General features: G+C 34.2%; 2 protein-coding genes across 5 annotated transcripts; both read right to left on the reverse strand.

Moving 5' to 3' along the window:
• Positions 1-426: 426 nt before the first annotated feature.
• LOC100241552 (UTP--glucose-1-phosphate uridylyltransferase 3, chloroplastic) lies at positions 427-10601 on the reverse strand. 4 transcript variants are annotated; one of them, XM_010659943.3, is made up of 17 exons: positions 9678-10601; positions 8574-8751; positions 8341-8490; positions 8028-8189; positions 7721-7893; positions 7541-7607; positions 6811-6974; positions 5411-5569; positions 3343-3434; positions 3142-3239; positions 2947-3024; positions 2653-2784; positions 2475-2549; positions 2308-2399; positions 2057-2219; positions 1557-1617; positions 427-817 (listed from the first exon to the last, which is right to left on the reverse strand). In XM_010659943.3, exons 1-17 carry the CDS (start codon positions 10340-10342, stop codon positions 705-707), a joined length of 2622 nt encoding a protein of 873 aa, XP_010658245.1. In that variant the 5' UTR covers positions 10343-10601; the 3' UTR covers positions 427-704. The 4 variants fall into 4 exon arrangements, with proteins under 4 accessions (XP_010658245.1, XP_010658246.1, XP_010658247.1 ...); XM_010659944.3 differs by having other exon boundaries at positions 3142-3236; positions 9678-10600; XM_010659945.3 differs by having other exon boundaries at positions 2653-2748; positions 9678-10600.
• A 3581-nt stretch (positions 10602-14182) lies between these two features.
• Positions 14183-16148, reverse strand: LOC100263821 (uncharacterized). Its single transcript, XM_002273013.5, has 6 exons — positions 16048-16148; positions 15662-15960; positions 15474-15550; positions 15337-15373; positions 15111-15222; positions 14183-15006 (listed from the first exon to the last, which is right to left on the reverse strand). The coding sequence occupies exons 2-6, from the start codon at positions 15942-15944 to the stop codon at positions 14385-14387; spliced, it is 1131 nt and encodes a 376-aa protein (XP_002273049.2). The 5' UTR covers positions 15945-15960; positions 16048-16148; the 3' UTR covers positions 14183-14384.
• Positions 16149-16439: the final 291 nt, after the last annotated feature.

The raw sequence follows: 16439 nt of genomic DNA on the forward strand, positions 1-16439 counted from the left end.
CAGAACATGAAGAATGAATATCATCCAGGAAACAATAGAGAATGAAAAGGAGCGACTGTGTTAACAAGACAACCAGGAAGTTACAAACAAGAACAGAATTCAAGGTCATAGCACTGGCATGTTCAAAACTCAAAGAATACATTTGCAATCTGTATTGGAGAATAGAACAAGATCTCAGAAGATTTGCCTGGTTGCTAGAATTAATTCCGGTGAGTATGCAATCTCTGTCTTGCAGGTATTCAACCCTGAAACTGAAAATTTTAAATCTAACCATATTACTAAATGATATGATACAATACAGAGAAAAATCACAACAAAGAAATCTTACATACCTGAAATAACTCCATGGATATTTGTGGTGATTGCAAATAAAAGGAAATAACTTCAAGATAATGCATCTCAATAATGTGATATCTTCGAGGCAAGTTTAAAAAAATCAACTTCTATTAATTGAACTCTTAACATTGTTTTTACATTTATATTGAGTTTATTTTACATAAGCTGAAGCCGGGACCATCCAGGTCTTACAAGGCTCTAAGCAACAATATTACAACAAAAGAGATCCAGCTGTGGAAGAGGTTTAACTCATGTTCAACCAATCACAATAGGACAAATGACAAATATGAAGAAGTCAGCCACCAAACTCCACTTACATCTGTGAACCATAGTTCACATATTGTGGGGTTACAGATCTAATTAGAATCTCAGAACTCTACTAATTCCAGATGAATATGTGTGCCACTTATCTTATAATTCCAGAACCAACTGCCGCTATCCATCATTTTCTCTTCAATAGGATTTAAGTCAACTGCCAAACCTGAGTGTCCACAAATACCATGAATAAGTAAACTGATTAAAAGTTTTCACAAACAACTTCTGCATAAAGGATGTATAGACTCACAATAAGAAAATGAAAGGCAATGAAAGTGTGATGATGGAGATGGCGTTCAAAGATATTGCAACTAAACACCACAAGAATCACCAAATGTGGCACTATGAAAACCACACTGGTAAATAAGGATTCTTGCAGTTCACCCTAGTGAAAAAAAAATTAATAAATGATTATTTTCGAAACAGAAAAAGTAAGATTTTAAAAAATAGCCCACCAAAAATTGCAAAAATCCTTTCCAATAGCAAGTCAAAATATTAAGAAATAACTTAAACACTATGATGGTAGTGGATGGAAAAGCTAATATGGCACTTCCAAACTCCAAGAGAACAGCAGATGAAGGAACCTGTTCAAGTAGCAACTGCAACCAGGTTTCATTATAAGTATATGCCTTGGGTTTTATAGAGCTTACAACTGATGAGTGGCATCAATGTAAGGTCAAGAATACTGGCTTCTACACTACATGACTAAAAAGCCAGATAAAGAGGGAAAAATATTATCATTTACACAATCATGTGCTGGTGTTCACATGCTCCATAGAATGAGTTGTCACAGGCAAAAGCAAACTGCATGCCCATATCATTTACACTTGCACATTTCAAGACTTGAGTCAACAGTTAAATGATCAATCATGCTCCAGATATTAAGTTAAATTTACTTAAGAAACCTGGATTTTTTGATGAAATCTTCATCTTGTAGCCATTTGGAACTTCAAATACATGATTTCTCTGCATCAGGAAAAAAGCAACAAAAGGAGCTTTTACTATTTTATATCATAAGATATACGCATAAACAGCTGATGAAAAATCAGGGAAAAAGGTGCACATCAGGCAACAGTTACCCTTCATCGACCATATTTCATTGTGCAAAATTATTAGGTCCCCATTGAATATTGTAAATTTGCAATGTGCTGTTTTATATAGGCATTTCTAAATCAACTGCTTTTGGGCTGTATAAAAATATGCAACTGATTGGACCAACTACACCATTTACTGACCTATAGAAATATTAAATGTAGGAAATATTGCCATGTGTCCTAATCCCTAGCATGTTATAATTCATTACACTCCATGAGTTGCAGTTATCTTCCATTATTATTATTATTATAATATATATATATATATATATATATCATGCATATCTATACTGTTCTCATGTCAATCTAACCTGTAGGATAACATCAGTTGCTTCAAATTCAGCATTTCCATGGAGTATGATCTTTAATGCCTCAAACCGTTGCACATCATGCTTCCAATATATATTGTCACCAGAATTCCAGTTAATTCCTTTGTTCTGTACTTTGACGTTTTGCAACTTACATCTTCCACACCTACACAGTTGAACTCATTCGTGATAAATCAAATTTAATTTCCATTGTTCAGAAAATTATTTTTGAAATTACGGGAACAGCATATTACCTGTGCCCATACTGTAGCATGGGCTCACCATTTTCATCAATCCTAGTTGAGCCCATAACATTTTCAGCAATGACAATCATGCTTCCATCCAGCTGAAATAGAGGAACCAGATCAGTAAAGAGCGTAATTTTGCATGTCTTAGTTTATTATCTACTTGATATTGTTACCTGAACATTCCTCCACAAGAACTCTGCAATCTCGAGTTGTAACTCAGAACCCATGGAAATGGAACCTCCATAAAACTGGGGCAATTCAGACATGGAAAAATAGTTTCAATTTGTTGCTTGACCGTTGCATCCTTCACTTATTGAATCATTAACTAAAAACAGAAAACTGTGAGCTTACCTTTTGTCTGCTGACCTCCCAAAGAGGGCCCAAAGCAGGATGAAGAAGGACAAGAAACGGTGGTCCAGAGTCAGCATATCTGTCATTACCTTCAATCTGCAGATTATGATGCAACAGAACACCAGAACATTGCTTCAACAGAAAAGCCAACAAAAATGAGGCTTTGCAAACATAAACTAAGTAAATAAATATTACACAAACAAAGTTGAAAGCAAGATATAATCAGCAGTCATATCCACTTCCAAAAGGGAGAAATTTTGATATCAATCCTGGGGGAGATTTATGATGAAATACCTCAGGCATTTTTATATCACATTGAGAAAGAAGATCATAAGCATTCCGCATGATATCTAATAGTGAACCATCTGGAGTCTGCAAAAGAATTCAAATTTGAATATTTTAAATGGTAGAGCACAACCAATATGTCAGGCAGAATTAGCGTTTGAAATTCCTGAGACCCATAGCACAAATAATCAGAGAAAGACTAACCTGGTGAAGAGACTTGTCTGCATGTTTTCTTTTCTTCTTAGCGGACGAGGTAACCCTTCTTCGTTCATTATATACAATAAAAGTATCCAGCACATCTGCTAATACAGTAGCCAACATAGTTTTCCATGAGCACAAACACACACACAGATGAGGGAAGCAATAAGTGACAAACTTTACACAGAAATATAAACAATGCCATACCTTCTACACCTTTATAACACCGAGATGCATATGTATTGAAAAAATTATCTGCAATATTTTGCATTGTGCATTCCAGCCTACCACCAGAAACACTAGCACAAGTAAAAAATACTTAGAACATTGCATCATGATTAGGTATCCTGATATAGCAGTATGATTATTGAAAAATAAAGAAAAGATTTCAGAGAGATCTTGTTACAAGCTGTAACTATTCACTTTCTTATATATCATTTACTGAAACATTATAAACTAACAAGTTTATCCTTGCTAATAGACAATCAATACAAACAATTGAGGCAGAGAAGACCAACTGAATAAAAAAAATAACTATGCCAACAACTTGTTTACAAAAAGCAGCAAACATTCACCTTTAAATTATAGAAACTTATTGATTTGGCCTCAAGATCATCAAAACCTGACCTAGATTTTAAACTCTTATGATTTCCAATCTTTGTACAAGACATTTTAATCCAGCTCCCCTTGAACATTGGTCAGTGGAATCTCAATGAAATCATAACTGAAAAAGTAGAATTGAGCATTTAATCCTTCAAATTCAGTAAGCAATACTATATACTGTTTTAATTTATAAATCACTTGTGTCTTCCTTTCTTCTATTGTTTGTTTAACAAGTTCTCCAGATGATTTTTTGTTAATTTCCTTTATATTGTGAGAATAAAAAAATTATTTCAATTAGTATTCTTTTGATTGACTATATGCCTTTTGTCGCTTCAATGATAAAAAAAATTACATCAGATCTTATCTATATGTAAATTTCTATAAGCTTTGTGTTTGTACTTGATTCCCTCGCCCCCCACATAATGCTTTGGGGGCAGCACAAAAGGAGGGGGCACCAATTTATAAATTTGTGCATATTTTTTCCATTGTTTTATTCATTTTGCATAATCATATGGGCTTCATTTATTGCCACCTGACCTACAGATAGAAAATTTTAACATCACTAAAAGAATGTATGTTCCAACTATAGTATTAATTTTTACTTGTCTTTTCAAGATTTTGGACACTTTAAGATCTATCCAGTGTTGTATATACTCTTATTACTCTCTCTCCTCTCCACAGAATCTTGCAACTCTAAATTCAAACCTAAGCACCACTATCTATCAGATCTTGGGTTCCAATTTTGAAATCTTCTGTGAACTATCAGAATAAAGTAAGATTATATCACAAATGGAACTACAGATACCAAAGGAAGGTACAAGCAACTTGCTGGCAGTAATTAGAATTGAAATAGGTGGTGGCTAGTTATACATATTAAGTCAATTTCAAACTTTTGATTAAATTTAGACTTACATTCAGAATCTGGTAATTAGGCCAAATTAGAGATAGATATTTGATCACTTCATTTAAATTACAAATAATTGTCACAAGACCACCAGGCGCCAACCCCTGCCCTGCCTCTTTCCAAACAAATACAGCAACATATGAATATGTATATTTTATGATTGACAACAAAATAAGCTTCCAGAAAAGAGAATAGTAGGAAAGATATAAATGGTTAACAAACGTCACCGGTTTGGTTTCTATCTGTTTGTGCATAAGAGGTCAATGTCAGAATTCATGAATCTGGAGACACCACCAATGATTAACTTTATATCACAATCTTACTGTATCATTGAACTGCCCATCAGTGTCTTACTCCGTCTTGGATCTAGGCAGGTTCTCATTAAAGTCATAGAGATAGATAAGATATCATGCACAGATTATCACAGGAGGATATTCACCATGCAGACATTGAAGTAAACTGAGAAAGCTTAGACACCTGCCCCAGATGTTCAGTTCATCTATTTTAAAAGTTGTCCAACTCTTGAGTCTTGACATAGGTGTAAATTGCAAGAATGTGCATCTTTTGCAGAATATATAACACCTATTTAACATATGTGCAAACTGAGGTTTTTTTCTGTCATTTATTGAACTTAAGATATCTGGCAAGATGCACCTCATGCAGATTTAAGCAATGATGATTAGGAATGAAAAGATAGTTAAATATACATAAAAAAAAAAAAGAAGTAAAAATACTACGTAATCAAAAGTTCTAAAAGGAAGTACACACCTATGTTGGAATCCAAAATAGTCTTCATATACAATCGGCTTTTTTATATTTAGCACCATTCCTGGTAAACTCTTTTCATCATTACTTGATCCAACCAGCTCTGCAGAAGGTAAATCCACATAGAGAATATTTGTATTGGCTGGAAACCCGGCCTGCAAACTTAAACACAATGAACAAGGTTGATGCGGGAGTATTTCCTAAATCATAAGCCAAAAGTATGTTTAAAAAGAAAAAGAACATGATGGAAGAATTGAGTGAATAAATTAGTTTATAGAAGGGAGACATTATAGCCAGGATAGGCTTAACATTTTAGAGAAAAGATATACGACATAAGCATCCATGATCCAAGAAGAAAAACTAGAGAGAGAGAGAGAGAGAGATCTCAATTTCACAAACCACAATCAAATAAAAATGCATCTCAATTTCAGATGCAGTGAAAAGCTCTCAACAAGTACATGCACTTTTAAAAATTATATTGGTTTCCTACAAGAGTTCTCTATGTGTACTCCTCTCCTCCTAATGTGAGCTTATAGGCAAAAAGTATTACAAACTCAAATTGCTTCTCCAGCAAGCTATTTACATCACCACAGAACTTGGCCCCTCATCAGCTTAGCACCCAAAAGAAGTCAATGTAAACTGCTAAAGGCTTGTTCTTACACCAGCCACGGTGCCACTCCACAAATACAAATTCTGGCACCAGGATACCAATAATTCCAAGTAAAAAATATGAGCATTAAAACCTCCAACTTTATGCACATTCCAGAACTTGAAAGACTAGCTTATGTTGTGTTTGTTTCAAAACTCAGTGAAGCAGACGTGTTATGTATCAGATGGTAATACTACAGGTCTTCCCCTATCTAGAGATCAAGATGCAGTGCATGCACAATACCTATGCAGTTCACTAGCTCATATAATGAGATCTTTAAGCACACTAGGCCTTTAGGCATGCATATAAAATGAAGTTCATGAAACAAAATACTGCTTCATCTAGATAGTTTTATGATCTTTGTGGTAATCTCACATTATTAAATATTCTGCCATACCACGATCCCTAATATTTCAAATTTTCCAATTCAATATTAACCGGTGCCTGTGACTGTACCATGCAATATAGCAGATTTTAAGATTAGTAACCCATAACAAGCATTTCTCAGGCAGGTTACAGTGCTGGAATTCACAGAGTGACATTCAACAACTCCATAGTTGTTGCCAATCGTCTAATAGAACATATGTAAATTTAAAAAATAAATACATAAACAAACTGCATAAGTTAGAACGTCAGTATGACAAACTGTGAGAGTGAGCATATGCATCAAGTTGTAAATTTTGAGAATGAAAGATGTCAAACCACATCAAATTATAACATGGACCTAAAACTGACCAACAAATAATTAAAATACCTATTAGAAGAAAGTAGTCCATCTGTGATTCCAAATTTATCAAACTCGGTGTACTCAATGCATGACAACCCATATTCCCATTTCCCATCAAGATTCTTCTCAATTAGAACATTGATCCCCTCTGTTGCTCCCGAGTTCCGCTTACAGGATGCAAACCCCATTTTCTGTTTCAGGTATAATTAGTGATGAGAACAAGATGAAGAAAAAGAAAAAGTATAGGTCAATATCAACCATTCAAATAGTCAGTGATGCCCTTCTGCAAGTAAGCAATGAACTCCTAATCAGAACAAAGAGGACATTCTCTAAATTGCCAATTTACATATTCCATCCTTTTCAAGAATTTGCATCTTTTGAAAGGACTACATTCCGGTGTAAAAAAATTAAAGATGTCTCTTTTTAACTATTTGAAATTCTCTTATGAGCTTCCACTCTACTTACTATGTACAAGCACATGTATCCATTTCAGACACAACAATGAAATGTCCAACACTTAGCTGAACCAACCTTAAATTCATATGTAAAAAGAATATTATAATGTAGGTAGCTTTGAAAAGAAAAATTGATTGCACAAGAAAAAATATAAGAACAGCAGTAATTCACACACGTACACATGAATCAAGATTTTATTTTATGCTTCTTTTCTTAGGGGGGTAGGCTACACATATATCTAGCTTTTATTTAGTTAATTCCAGAAAGAGAAAGTATAATTAAATTTCTCAGTGAAACCTACCTTCCTGTGGCGTAATCCAATCCCTGCTAAAGCCAAGAGGGTTAAGTCTGTAGCAGCCACAACATTACTGCAAGGTAACTGATGTCAATGTAATACCCAAAAATTTGGCATGCATATTCAATCAAATCTCACAATGAAAGAAGGTTAAAGTACTTAAGTCATATGTTAGTAAATGCTAACCTGACTTGTCGAACGGTTGCTCCCTTTCTTCCATGATCGTAAAACCACTGGAAGATGCCTTTGTCATAAGCAAGTTTCCATATTACACCATGACCACCAGGCTTGCATACAGGTGTGAATGGTTTGGTTACAAGCCATTCACCATCTTCTGCACTAACAGCTGGAACAAGAGGCTGGAAATTAACAAATTAAATCAATGAATTCACAGCTATATTCATATAATCCCAAGAAAATAAATAAATGAAATATAAAAAATTCATTTGTCACAAAGGAGCAAAAGTTTCATTCTTATGGTTTCATATAAAACCTGTTCAAAAAGTTGGAAACTTGATTGACCTCTTCCGAACCATTGATGTCTTTCACAAAGAGAAGTGATATGTTCGTGGTTGTTCTTTGCTGCACTTGTCATAATTGCAACAGGAGTGATGCATTGTTTTCCATAGATCTTGAAGTAAAGGAACTCCCTAGCCTTGCAGTTGCAAAAAATTAGATAAATATCATTTGAAATGCATATGCATAATTTCATGATTTAACTAATAGTTCCAGTACTAACTCGTTCTTCTTGTCAAGCATCAAAGGCATAAACAAATATTCAAGCTTGACAAACAGAGATCCTATACCTGAAGATCTCTTATAAGACCTTCCAATAAGGTCCGTCCACAATAAGGAAGCATTGCAGCAGGAAGACATTCACCTGTGTCAGGATCGACCAAACCAAGCCTGTCTGCAGAGCCTCCCAAAGGATAAATTTCACCCAGTTCAGGCAAACCCTGGAAAACATGAAATAACATAATTCAGAATAATCACTCTCACATCCTTAAATTTGAAATTAACAATATACTTCAGACACTACCTCAACTCCCCAGAGAGCTGCTTGAGATGCATAAGCTGTATTTTTAGAAAGATCAAGTCCACAGGGAGAATGTAGCTCTAGAAGCTGGCATTGCATTGCTTCATTTATGTGTTGGATCCAATTTATATGTTTCTTGGATAATGATTGGGTAAGAAGCTCTAATACCACAATCTGATATCTGCAACCAACATTTTCTTTGAGCTACTATGAACATTTATTACATTTTCATCTTCATATGCTATCAGAAATTCGAAAAGCTAGACCTCTAATAATTGAAATAGTTTCAGAGTCTTCCAACAAATTCAATGAAAACAAAACAAGTTTGCACAACAAACCAGATAGTTCTTTAAATTTTAATGATGCTTAGGCTACTATTGGCGCCACGCTTCAGTCCTTGTTCTCATGTCAAACCAGATGCTCTAAGACAAGAACTATAATGAATCCCCTACCATACAGTGAATTCTTACTTTCAGAACAATGTAAGGACCTAAACAATAGATGGAATAGAAGTGATAATAATAGAATGATATAGTGTAATAAATTACTGGACAATGATTACAATAGCACAATTTTCACCATTTTTAAAAGGCAACTAAAATGCTATGCAAGCATTTGTAATGTGCTCAGGCCCCTAAGTTTTGAGTTTCCAATTACATATAATCCCCGTCGTTCTTTCCTGTCAAGAGCAGTTTAGATAATCCAGGTCATTCTCCAATCAGCATTGGCAAAAAATTACAATAGGACAGATGGTCCACCAGCAAACCTAGGCAAGATAGGACAGTAAAACAGGTCTTGTGTGTTAAATTTTAGTTCATCCAAATTCCATCACTATGATTCCTTTCCATGACAATTCTGCCCATTCCTAGCAATGGAGTTCAAAATTTTTATGCAGTTCATTTTCCATTCCATTGGCGATGCTACACATTCATCAAGACTGAAGACAGAGTATATAGAACCACCAAATTGTCAACAAAAGACCAATTCAATTTTCTTATTATGCTTCTATAGTTAGTGAATTACTTTTGAAGAGTGCAACGACTATTCCAAGACTCAAAACAACAATTCAATTAAAAAATTAATTTAAATTTAAAAATAACAGCTCACCCAATGATTCCTCCAATGCAGTCATAGAACTGTTCAATCTCTCTTAAAGTCTTCAGCAGCTTTTTCAATGCTCCAATCTCTTCATCAGCCACACCATTCTTCTTCCCCAAGCCCTCAGCACCACTCACTTCCCATTTCTCAATCATCTCCACCAAGCCATAAAACACACTCCTCAACGCGCTCCTCTCCGACTCAAACTCCCCCTCCAGCAACCCCAAACCCGAACTCAGCACATGCTCTTGCCCCGCTGCAACCAAACACTTGACCAAAAACAACTCATACGAATCACAACTCACACTCCCCAAAACCCTAGAAACTCCGCTCTTCCCCGAACAGAAGAACCGCTTCACCCTCGAATCCCCGTCCACCACCGCAAGCTTCTCCTCCACGCTCTTCGCATTCCCAATCGCCGATCGCAGACTCTGAAGCCTCGCAATCTCCCCCTCGAAATCAAACTCTCCCTCCTGCGACTCATACTCCACCGGTGCCGTCGACACACGTGGCGGCCGACAACACAAAGCCGCCGACGAAGACGAAACCGACGAGAGTGAGAGTGAGAAGAGAGGCCTACTGAAAGAGAGAGAAACAGAAGAGGTAGGATTGAAAGAAAAGAGACGCTGGTGGCCGTGGTATCTGAAAATAGAAGTTTCAGTTGTGCGCGCCATTTCTCAATCAAGAGAGAGAGAGAGAGATGGGAGGTGAGGGGAGATGTTGAAGTGGGAAAAAATGAAAGAGGGAAGTATAAAAAGGGATAAATGCAGATGCGGGAGCATATTCCGATGTGGGATGCGTTTGAAATGTTATGTGTCTTGATGTGATGAGTTGGTTTGGTCCTGTGGTGGTGTGTTCCAGAATCGAAGCCTCATCCCCTGCTCTCTATTTGGATTGGTTGTTCGACTGTTCTGGGTTTTGAGTCAGTCGCTTTGAAATAACCGTTTTTGTTACTCCTCGACTTCCTAACCATTTTTTTAACGTGGAATGAGAGGTTGGGCTTTGGGCTTGGGCTTCAGCCTGGCCTATTTAGTCTAGTTTTTTGGGGTGATAACTTTTTCCTTAGAGTGCTTTGTATTAATTCTTGACATATTAATTAAAAAATAATTGTTTTAAAAAAATAATTAAAATAGTTTAGAAAACACTTTTAAAAATCTAAAAAATCATTTATAATATTTTTTAAGAAAACACTTATAATATTGAAAAATGATTACGATTCAGTTTTCAATCCAATTTATAAAGTATTTTGCTTTGTAATATCTTTTCATAAAAAAATTTCTTTAAAAAAAAAACATAATTCCTTTTTCTTTTGTTTTTTTTACTACCAATAGGTGTTTGGTAATATTTTTAAAAGTAGTTTTCAAATCAATTTTGAAGAACAATTATTTAAAATCAAATTTTGAAAACACTTATAAAACAATTTTTTAATTATATAGGAACTCGATTATAAAACTATCTTGTTCTATGTGGTTTAAAACAAGACAAAAATAAGTTAAATTTAGTCCAATTGATTTTTATATTAGCCTAAAGAACACAAATGAGCACGGCTTGGTTCTACCAACTTAATTTAATAATAATAATTAAAAAAAAGCTAATTTTAAAAATATTCTTCAAATAAACCCTAATTTTCTCCTTATAACTAAAATTTCCAAATAGATAACTCATCTATATACAAAATTTGTAAGTTGTGGGTTATTAGATTAAATTTTTCATTAAAAACAAAAAACCTCATGGAAACATCGAAAAGACACATTTGCCCTTAAAAAGTTGAAAAACCATAGAAGCCATTTTCTAGCTTTTCCCTACAAGTGGAAGGAATCCTCTAATGGAAAGCTTCTCATAGATTTTATTCCCCAACTTATCATCTGTACTTTTGTTCAATGAACGGGAGTTGATAAGTATTTTCGAAAATAGTTTTTGAAATTTGTTATTTAAAGTTTTGTACTATGAAAATCTGTTTTTAATACTTTTAAATATATTTAAAAAAATAATTTTAATATCTTATATTTTATTTTTAATCATTTTACATGTATTTGTAAAAAAATTAAAATTAAAAATTAAAAATATTATAAAAAATAGAAAATAATTTTATGATTGTCAAACACGGTTTTTTTGTTTTTGTTTTAGAAAACAAAAAACTGTTCTTAAAAACAATTATCCAATATACCCTAATAATGTGTTTACGTTTTTAAAACTTTACCAATTCCCTAATTCCTTTCTTTAAGAACTTTTGCTACATCATATGTGTTTTTTTAAAGCACTGCCAATCCAATCAGATTCTAAGACTCATAGCCCAACTTCAAGAGACATTGGATTCTCTTCCATCACATATATGATATATTCTAATTGTCAACTAGGGTTTATTGATCAGGCTGATAGTTAACCTGCTCAAGACAGTCCATGCTGATCGAGTTGAGAATCAATTTGGAGCTCATGACACATACAAATTTATGGGAATTGAAACACATTGTGATTGTTTTACTTGTTGCTATTGCAGATCTAGCAATTAAAATCCAAAATTTCTATGCAAGCATGTGAACTATACATAGAATTAAAGTTATGCAGCAAAGATGGCTAGATAGCTAAAAATCTCATCACTACTAATGAGTTCCAATGCTCAAGTCTATTACTTTGTGAATTAGTAGGAGCCTTTTGCTTTGTGTTTGATATTTTGTGTAGGCTTCAAACAAACACCTTGAAGGATGCTGTGGGATTGGGGGCTTCTGGGCTCAGATTTATATATATATATAGATATTTATTCAGGACTGACTGAATGTATTTTCTCACCCTACACAGCAGCTTACTCAATTCTCACAAATGCCCAGATGAAATATTGAATAAGAATTATAGCTTGATGACTAATTAATTATCAGTAGATTTGGCACCATAGAAATCATAGATTAATTGCTTATATATTTTGATCTTCTTTCTTCTTCTTAGATTATGAACATTCAACTCTCTCTCTCTCTCTCTCTCTCTCTCTCTCTATATATATATATATATATATATATATATATAATCACCAGTTAATATGATTTAATGACTTGATGACGGGAAATATGTTTGGAAAAATAAGTTAATAGTATTGCAACTTAAAACTAAAAATAATTTTAAATAATAAGTTAAAATAATTAACTTTTTTCTAAATCCTAGATTAGTACCTTTTGCATATGTTTTTCGAAAGTTTCCATGGCTATTTTCTTTTGTTATTTCTCATGATATTAATAAAGGTATATACTTCAATTCAATAATTTAGAAAAACAAAATTAAATTGATTTTACTATTAATAACATAATTATTTAAAAATAAAAATTAAGTAATAAATTTTAAGACAACAATTTATTTAATATAATTTGACTTAAAATCAGTTTAAATCAATAAAAATTAATTATTAAGTTTTATCAAACAGAATCAATATATACTTGACACTTACTAATCTCGGAAGATTGAACTCCACATATGCATCTTCATGCCACTTAGAATGTGGAAAAAACAAACCAGGTAATGTGGTTTTCTCTCAAAACATTACTGAAAACATTTTTCATCAAGAAAATTAAGCCAAATATAAAGTGAAAGAAGAAACAAATCCAAGATATAATGTATTAGGTAGAATTTGTTTTTTTTTTTTTTTTAATTTTTTACTAAAATCAAGTTTTTAGTAAAATCAAGTTTTTAGATTTTAGATTATTTATTGTTTTATTTTGTGTTGACTTATTATTTATTTCTTAAAATTTTTTATTAAATAAAAAAATTCAAATTATTTGATTTTTTCTAAATGTTAAAAGTAACATATTTATTTTTCTTTACTTTTTAATAATTAAAAGAAATAAAATATTAAAACAACAAACAATTTAATGTTTAACACACACACTCTTAGGCATAGTTTAGTTTTAAGTTTTATTTAAAATTAAGTCAAACAAAAAGGAAAAAAAAAACACATCATCTTACTCAACTACCTTACTCTAATTAGGGTTTATATTATACATAGAAAACAATGGTGAGGAAAAACACTTTAGAAAATTTGATTCATTTTTACAATTCTGCTGATAGAACCCTCATGCCATTATGTCATCTAATGAAATTCAAGAACCATGAAAAATCACAGATCATTTCTATTATTCATGAAACTTCAGAAAATTTTGAAAGGGATGGATACTAAAAATAATGCATTCACTAATGTTTCTGCCCATAACTTGTCTTAAACCCTAAACAGACAGGAGATTTGATCTTTCAGTGATCCTTTTCTTCTTTCTCCATGTCTTTGAACCAGGATCAAGATTTTTAAAAGCTGATCATCTGAATGGGGTTATCATAGTCAAATAGATAAAGCTGATGAGAATTTCGATATAACTTTTGTCCCTTTAGAATCTCCAGAATGATTAAGTGAAAACCCTTGTCGTTTGCAGTGACATGGTTTCAGAAATAACTTAATAAAACCATTTTTTTTCTCTCTCTCTCAAAACAATGCCCAGTACCCAATGTGCATATACTTATATTTGTAGTATTTCTAGATATTCACCAATTGAAGCTTTACTATATCTATATCTCTTCCATACAAATTATCCATAGAGAAACAACAAAAGAAGAAGAAGAAGAAACACAGTGGCTATTACCTTCTGTCCCTGCTGCTACATGACATGACAATGAACTAATATTGCATAGCTTTTTTTGGGAACAAGTACCTCAAGATCTCACTTAGAATACGTTTGTCTCTATTCATAGAGTCAGATCTAGAGTACTTGCCCCTTCTGCATGCTTCCTACTACCATCTCCTTCCTTCACCCTGCTAAGCTTTGAGGGTGGAGGTGAAAATAAAGAAAGAGATAAACTGCTATCGATTTCAGTACTGTCCATTTTCTCCAAATGATGGTCATGGCTTTTTGGTGCTGGTTTCAGAGAGAGATTCAAATCTAGGTCGAAGTTTGAGTCTGAACTTTTTCTTTTCAGCATGGTCTTTTGATTTTCTTGAGGTGGGGGAGGGTTGTTCAAACGATTCACTTGTTGTTTTCTGCTTTCAAGCACTTGGGGTTGGAGATAATTGGATTGGATTGAGCTTGGTCTGATTTGGCTTCTCCAGGATCCATGACTTTGAGAGTACAATTGGAATTCTTCTCTGGTGTGATGGGCATTATTCCAAGTAGCTTGTCCATTGAATGAAGAATTACCCACATGGAACTCATAGTTGAGTACTGAACTGCCTTTGTTGCTTCTGAAAATCCTCTCAGAAACCGAACTGTAGCCGCCATTTTTGGATCTATCAGATGCATCTCCACCCCTGTAAGGGCTATAAGTCTGGTTTGCCATACTAGCTCTCCAAGAAGCCGAAGCACTGTCATATCTTGATTGAAGGAAACAGCAAGTCATGGGGTTGAATTCATCTGATAAAAGTCCAACTCAGCATCAAAATCAAGGGTGGGTTTATGGTACTAATATTTTTCATACCTAAAACCGGAAGTATCAGGCCTTCGGTTAAAGCTTTGGAGCATGGGGAGATGGCTAAGCTTGTAAATATGATGGTCTCCACCTTCAATGAAAAGCCCTTGCTCCATCATAACTGTTACAGAAGCCAAAGATCTATGAATTAAACATAGGCCTCGGACAGCCATCATCAATTAATAAACCCTAAATTTTTCCGATGATGATCATCACGACTAATATATATGATTACCTTGATTGGGGTCGTCAATCTTTTTGCTCCTGTACATCTAACAAACCACAACCAAAAACCGAAAAACTCGAATTTAGAACATTAATTGAACCTTTTTAAACAGGAAAACTAAGAAAGTTTTGTACACCAAATTTTACCTGCAGATGGCTCTTGACATGGGATATGCTAAGGCCTTTGATGTCCATCAATTGAAGAACCAACTTGGGTGTAGCTCCTGCAACCATAATAGAATTAATTCACATTATAATTAGAGAACTACACCTTCAATTCCCACAAGTGGGTCATTTGATAGCTTCAAAAAAGGGCCAGAATTCAAAGAACTCACTGTCTTGTCCTCCCAGTCTTTCAACAGCATGGAGAAAGCAAAGATGGAGATCAGGCGTCCACCGCAGCCTAGGCATCTTGGACCGAACATATCGCCTCACAGATCCAGAACCCGCCTTCCGTTCACTCTCCTCGACTGTGCTATTGCTCGAGCTCCCGCCATTCTTCGTCTTTTTATACTCGTCCACCTCCTCTTCCTCTCCCTCTTCTCCCTCCTGGTTAGAAAAACTTGTGGTCTTGGAGCCTTCAGTACTACTGTCGCCAGCTCCCTTCATTTCTTTCATCTTTTCACGAACAATTCTGTGAGTGGCCAAGAAAAATATACAATTAGGGATTAGGGTCTAGCTTCTAGTTTTCTGAAAACTGATATATCTTCATCCTTCTTACCTCAGGCCAAAGAAGAAGAAGAAGACGACGAGAGCAGTTGCAGGACAAGGTTCAACAGCATTTGGGAACTGAAACCCTAGCCCTTGACATGTGGAGAAAGACTTCTCTCTCTCTCCATTTGTCTACCTCTTTTTTTATACTTGTGTGACTTGCATGCATCATGTGTATGCATGCATGCATGCATGTATGTATGTTCATGTAATAGTGTAAGAGAGAATAATAATAATAAATGGATATATATAAATCCTTTTTGATAATCATTCTTTGCTCTAAGATCTTAAGTTCATACTACATGTAATTTACTTAAGGAGTGCATGGATATTCTACCACTAAACTTCATTTAAGGCCATTAAATTCTATGCTTGACCAGTCCCATATTTTATCTTTATAAG

Source organism: Vitis vinifera, chromosome 13 (assembly GCF_030704535.1).
Source record: "Vitis vinifera cultivar Pinot Noir 40024 chromosome 13, ASM3070453v1".
NCBI lineage: Eukaryota > Viridiplantae > Streptophyta > Magnoliopsida > Vitales > Vitaceae > Vitis > Vitis vinifera.

Bases quoted from the DNA above. Each gene is read 5' to 3' on its own strand.
- LOC100241552 (XM_010659943.3), bottom strand. From the start codon at position 10,342: ATGGCGCGCACAACTGAAACTTCTATTTTCAGATACCACGGCCACCAG. The intron at 7,608-7,720 runs GTTAGCATTTAC...GTTACCTTGCAG, and splicing joins GCAACCGTTCGACAAGTCAG to TAATGTTGTGGCTGCTACAG. The intron at 818-1,556 runs GTTTCTTAAGTA...GTGGACACTCAG, and splicing joins GATTTCATCAAAAAATCCAG to GTTTGGCAGTTGACTTAAAT.
- LOC100263821 (XM_002273013.5), bottom strand. From the start codon at position 15,944: ATGAAAGAAATGAAGGGAGCTGGCGACAGTAGTACTGAAGGCTCCAAG. The intron at 15,223-15,336 runs GTAATCATATAT...CTTCTGTAACAG, and splicing joins GATTGACGACCCCAATCAAG to TTATGATGGAGCAAGGGCTT. The intron at 15,007-15,110 runs GTATGAAAAATA...CCTTCAATCAAG, and splicing joins CCTGATACTTCCGGTTTTAG to ATATGACAGTGCTTCGGCTT.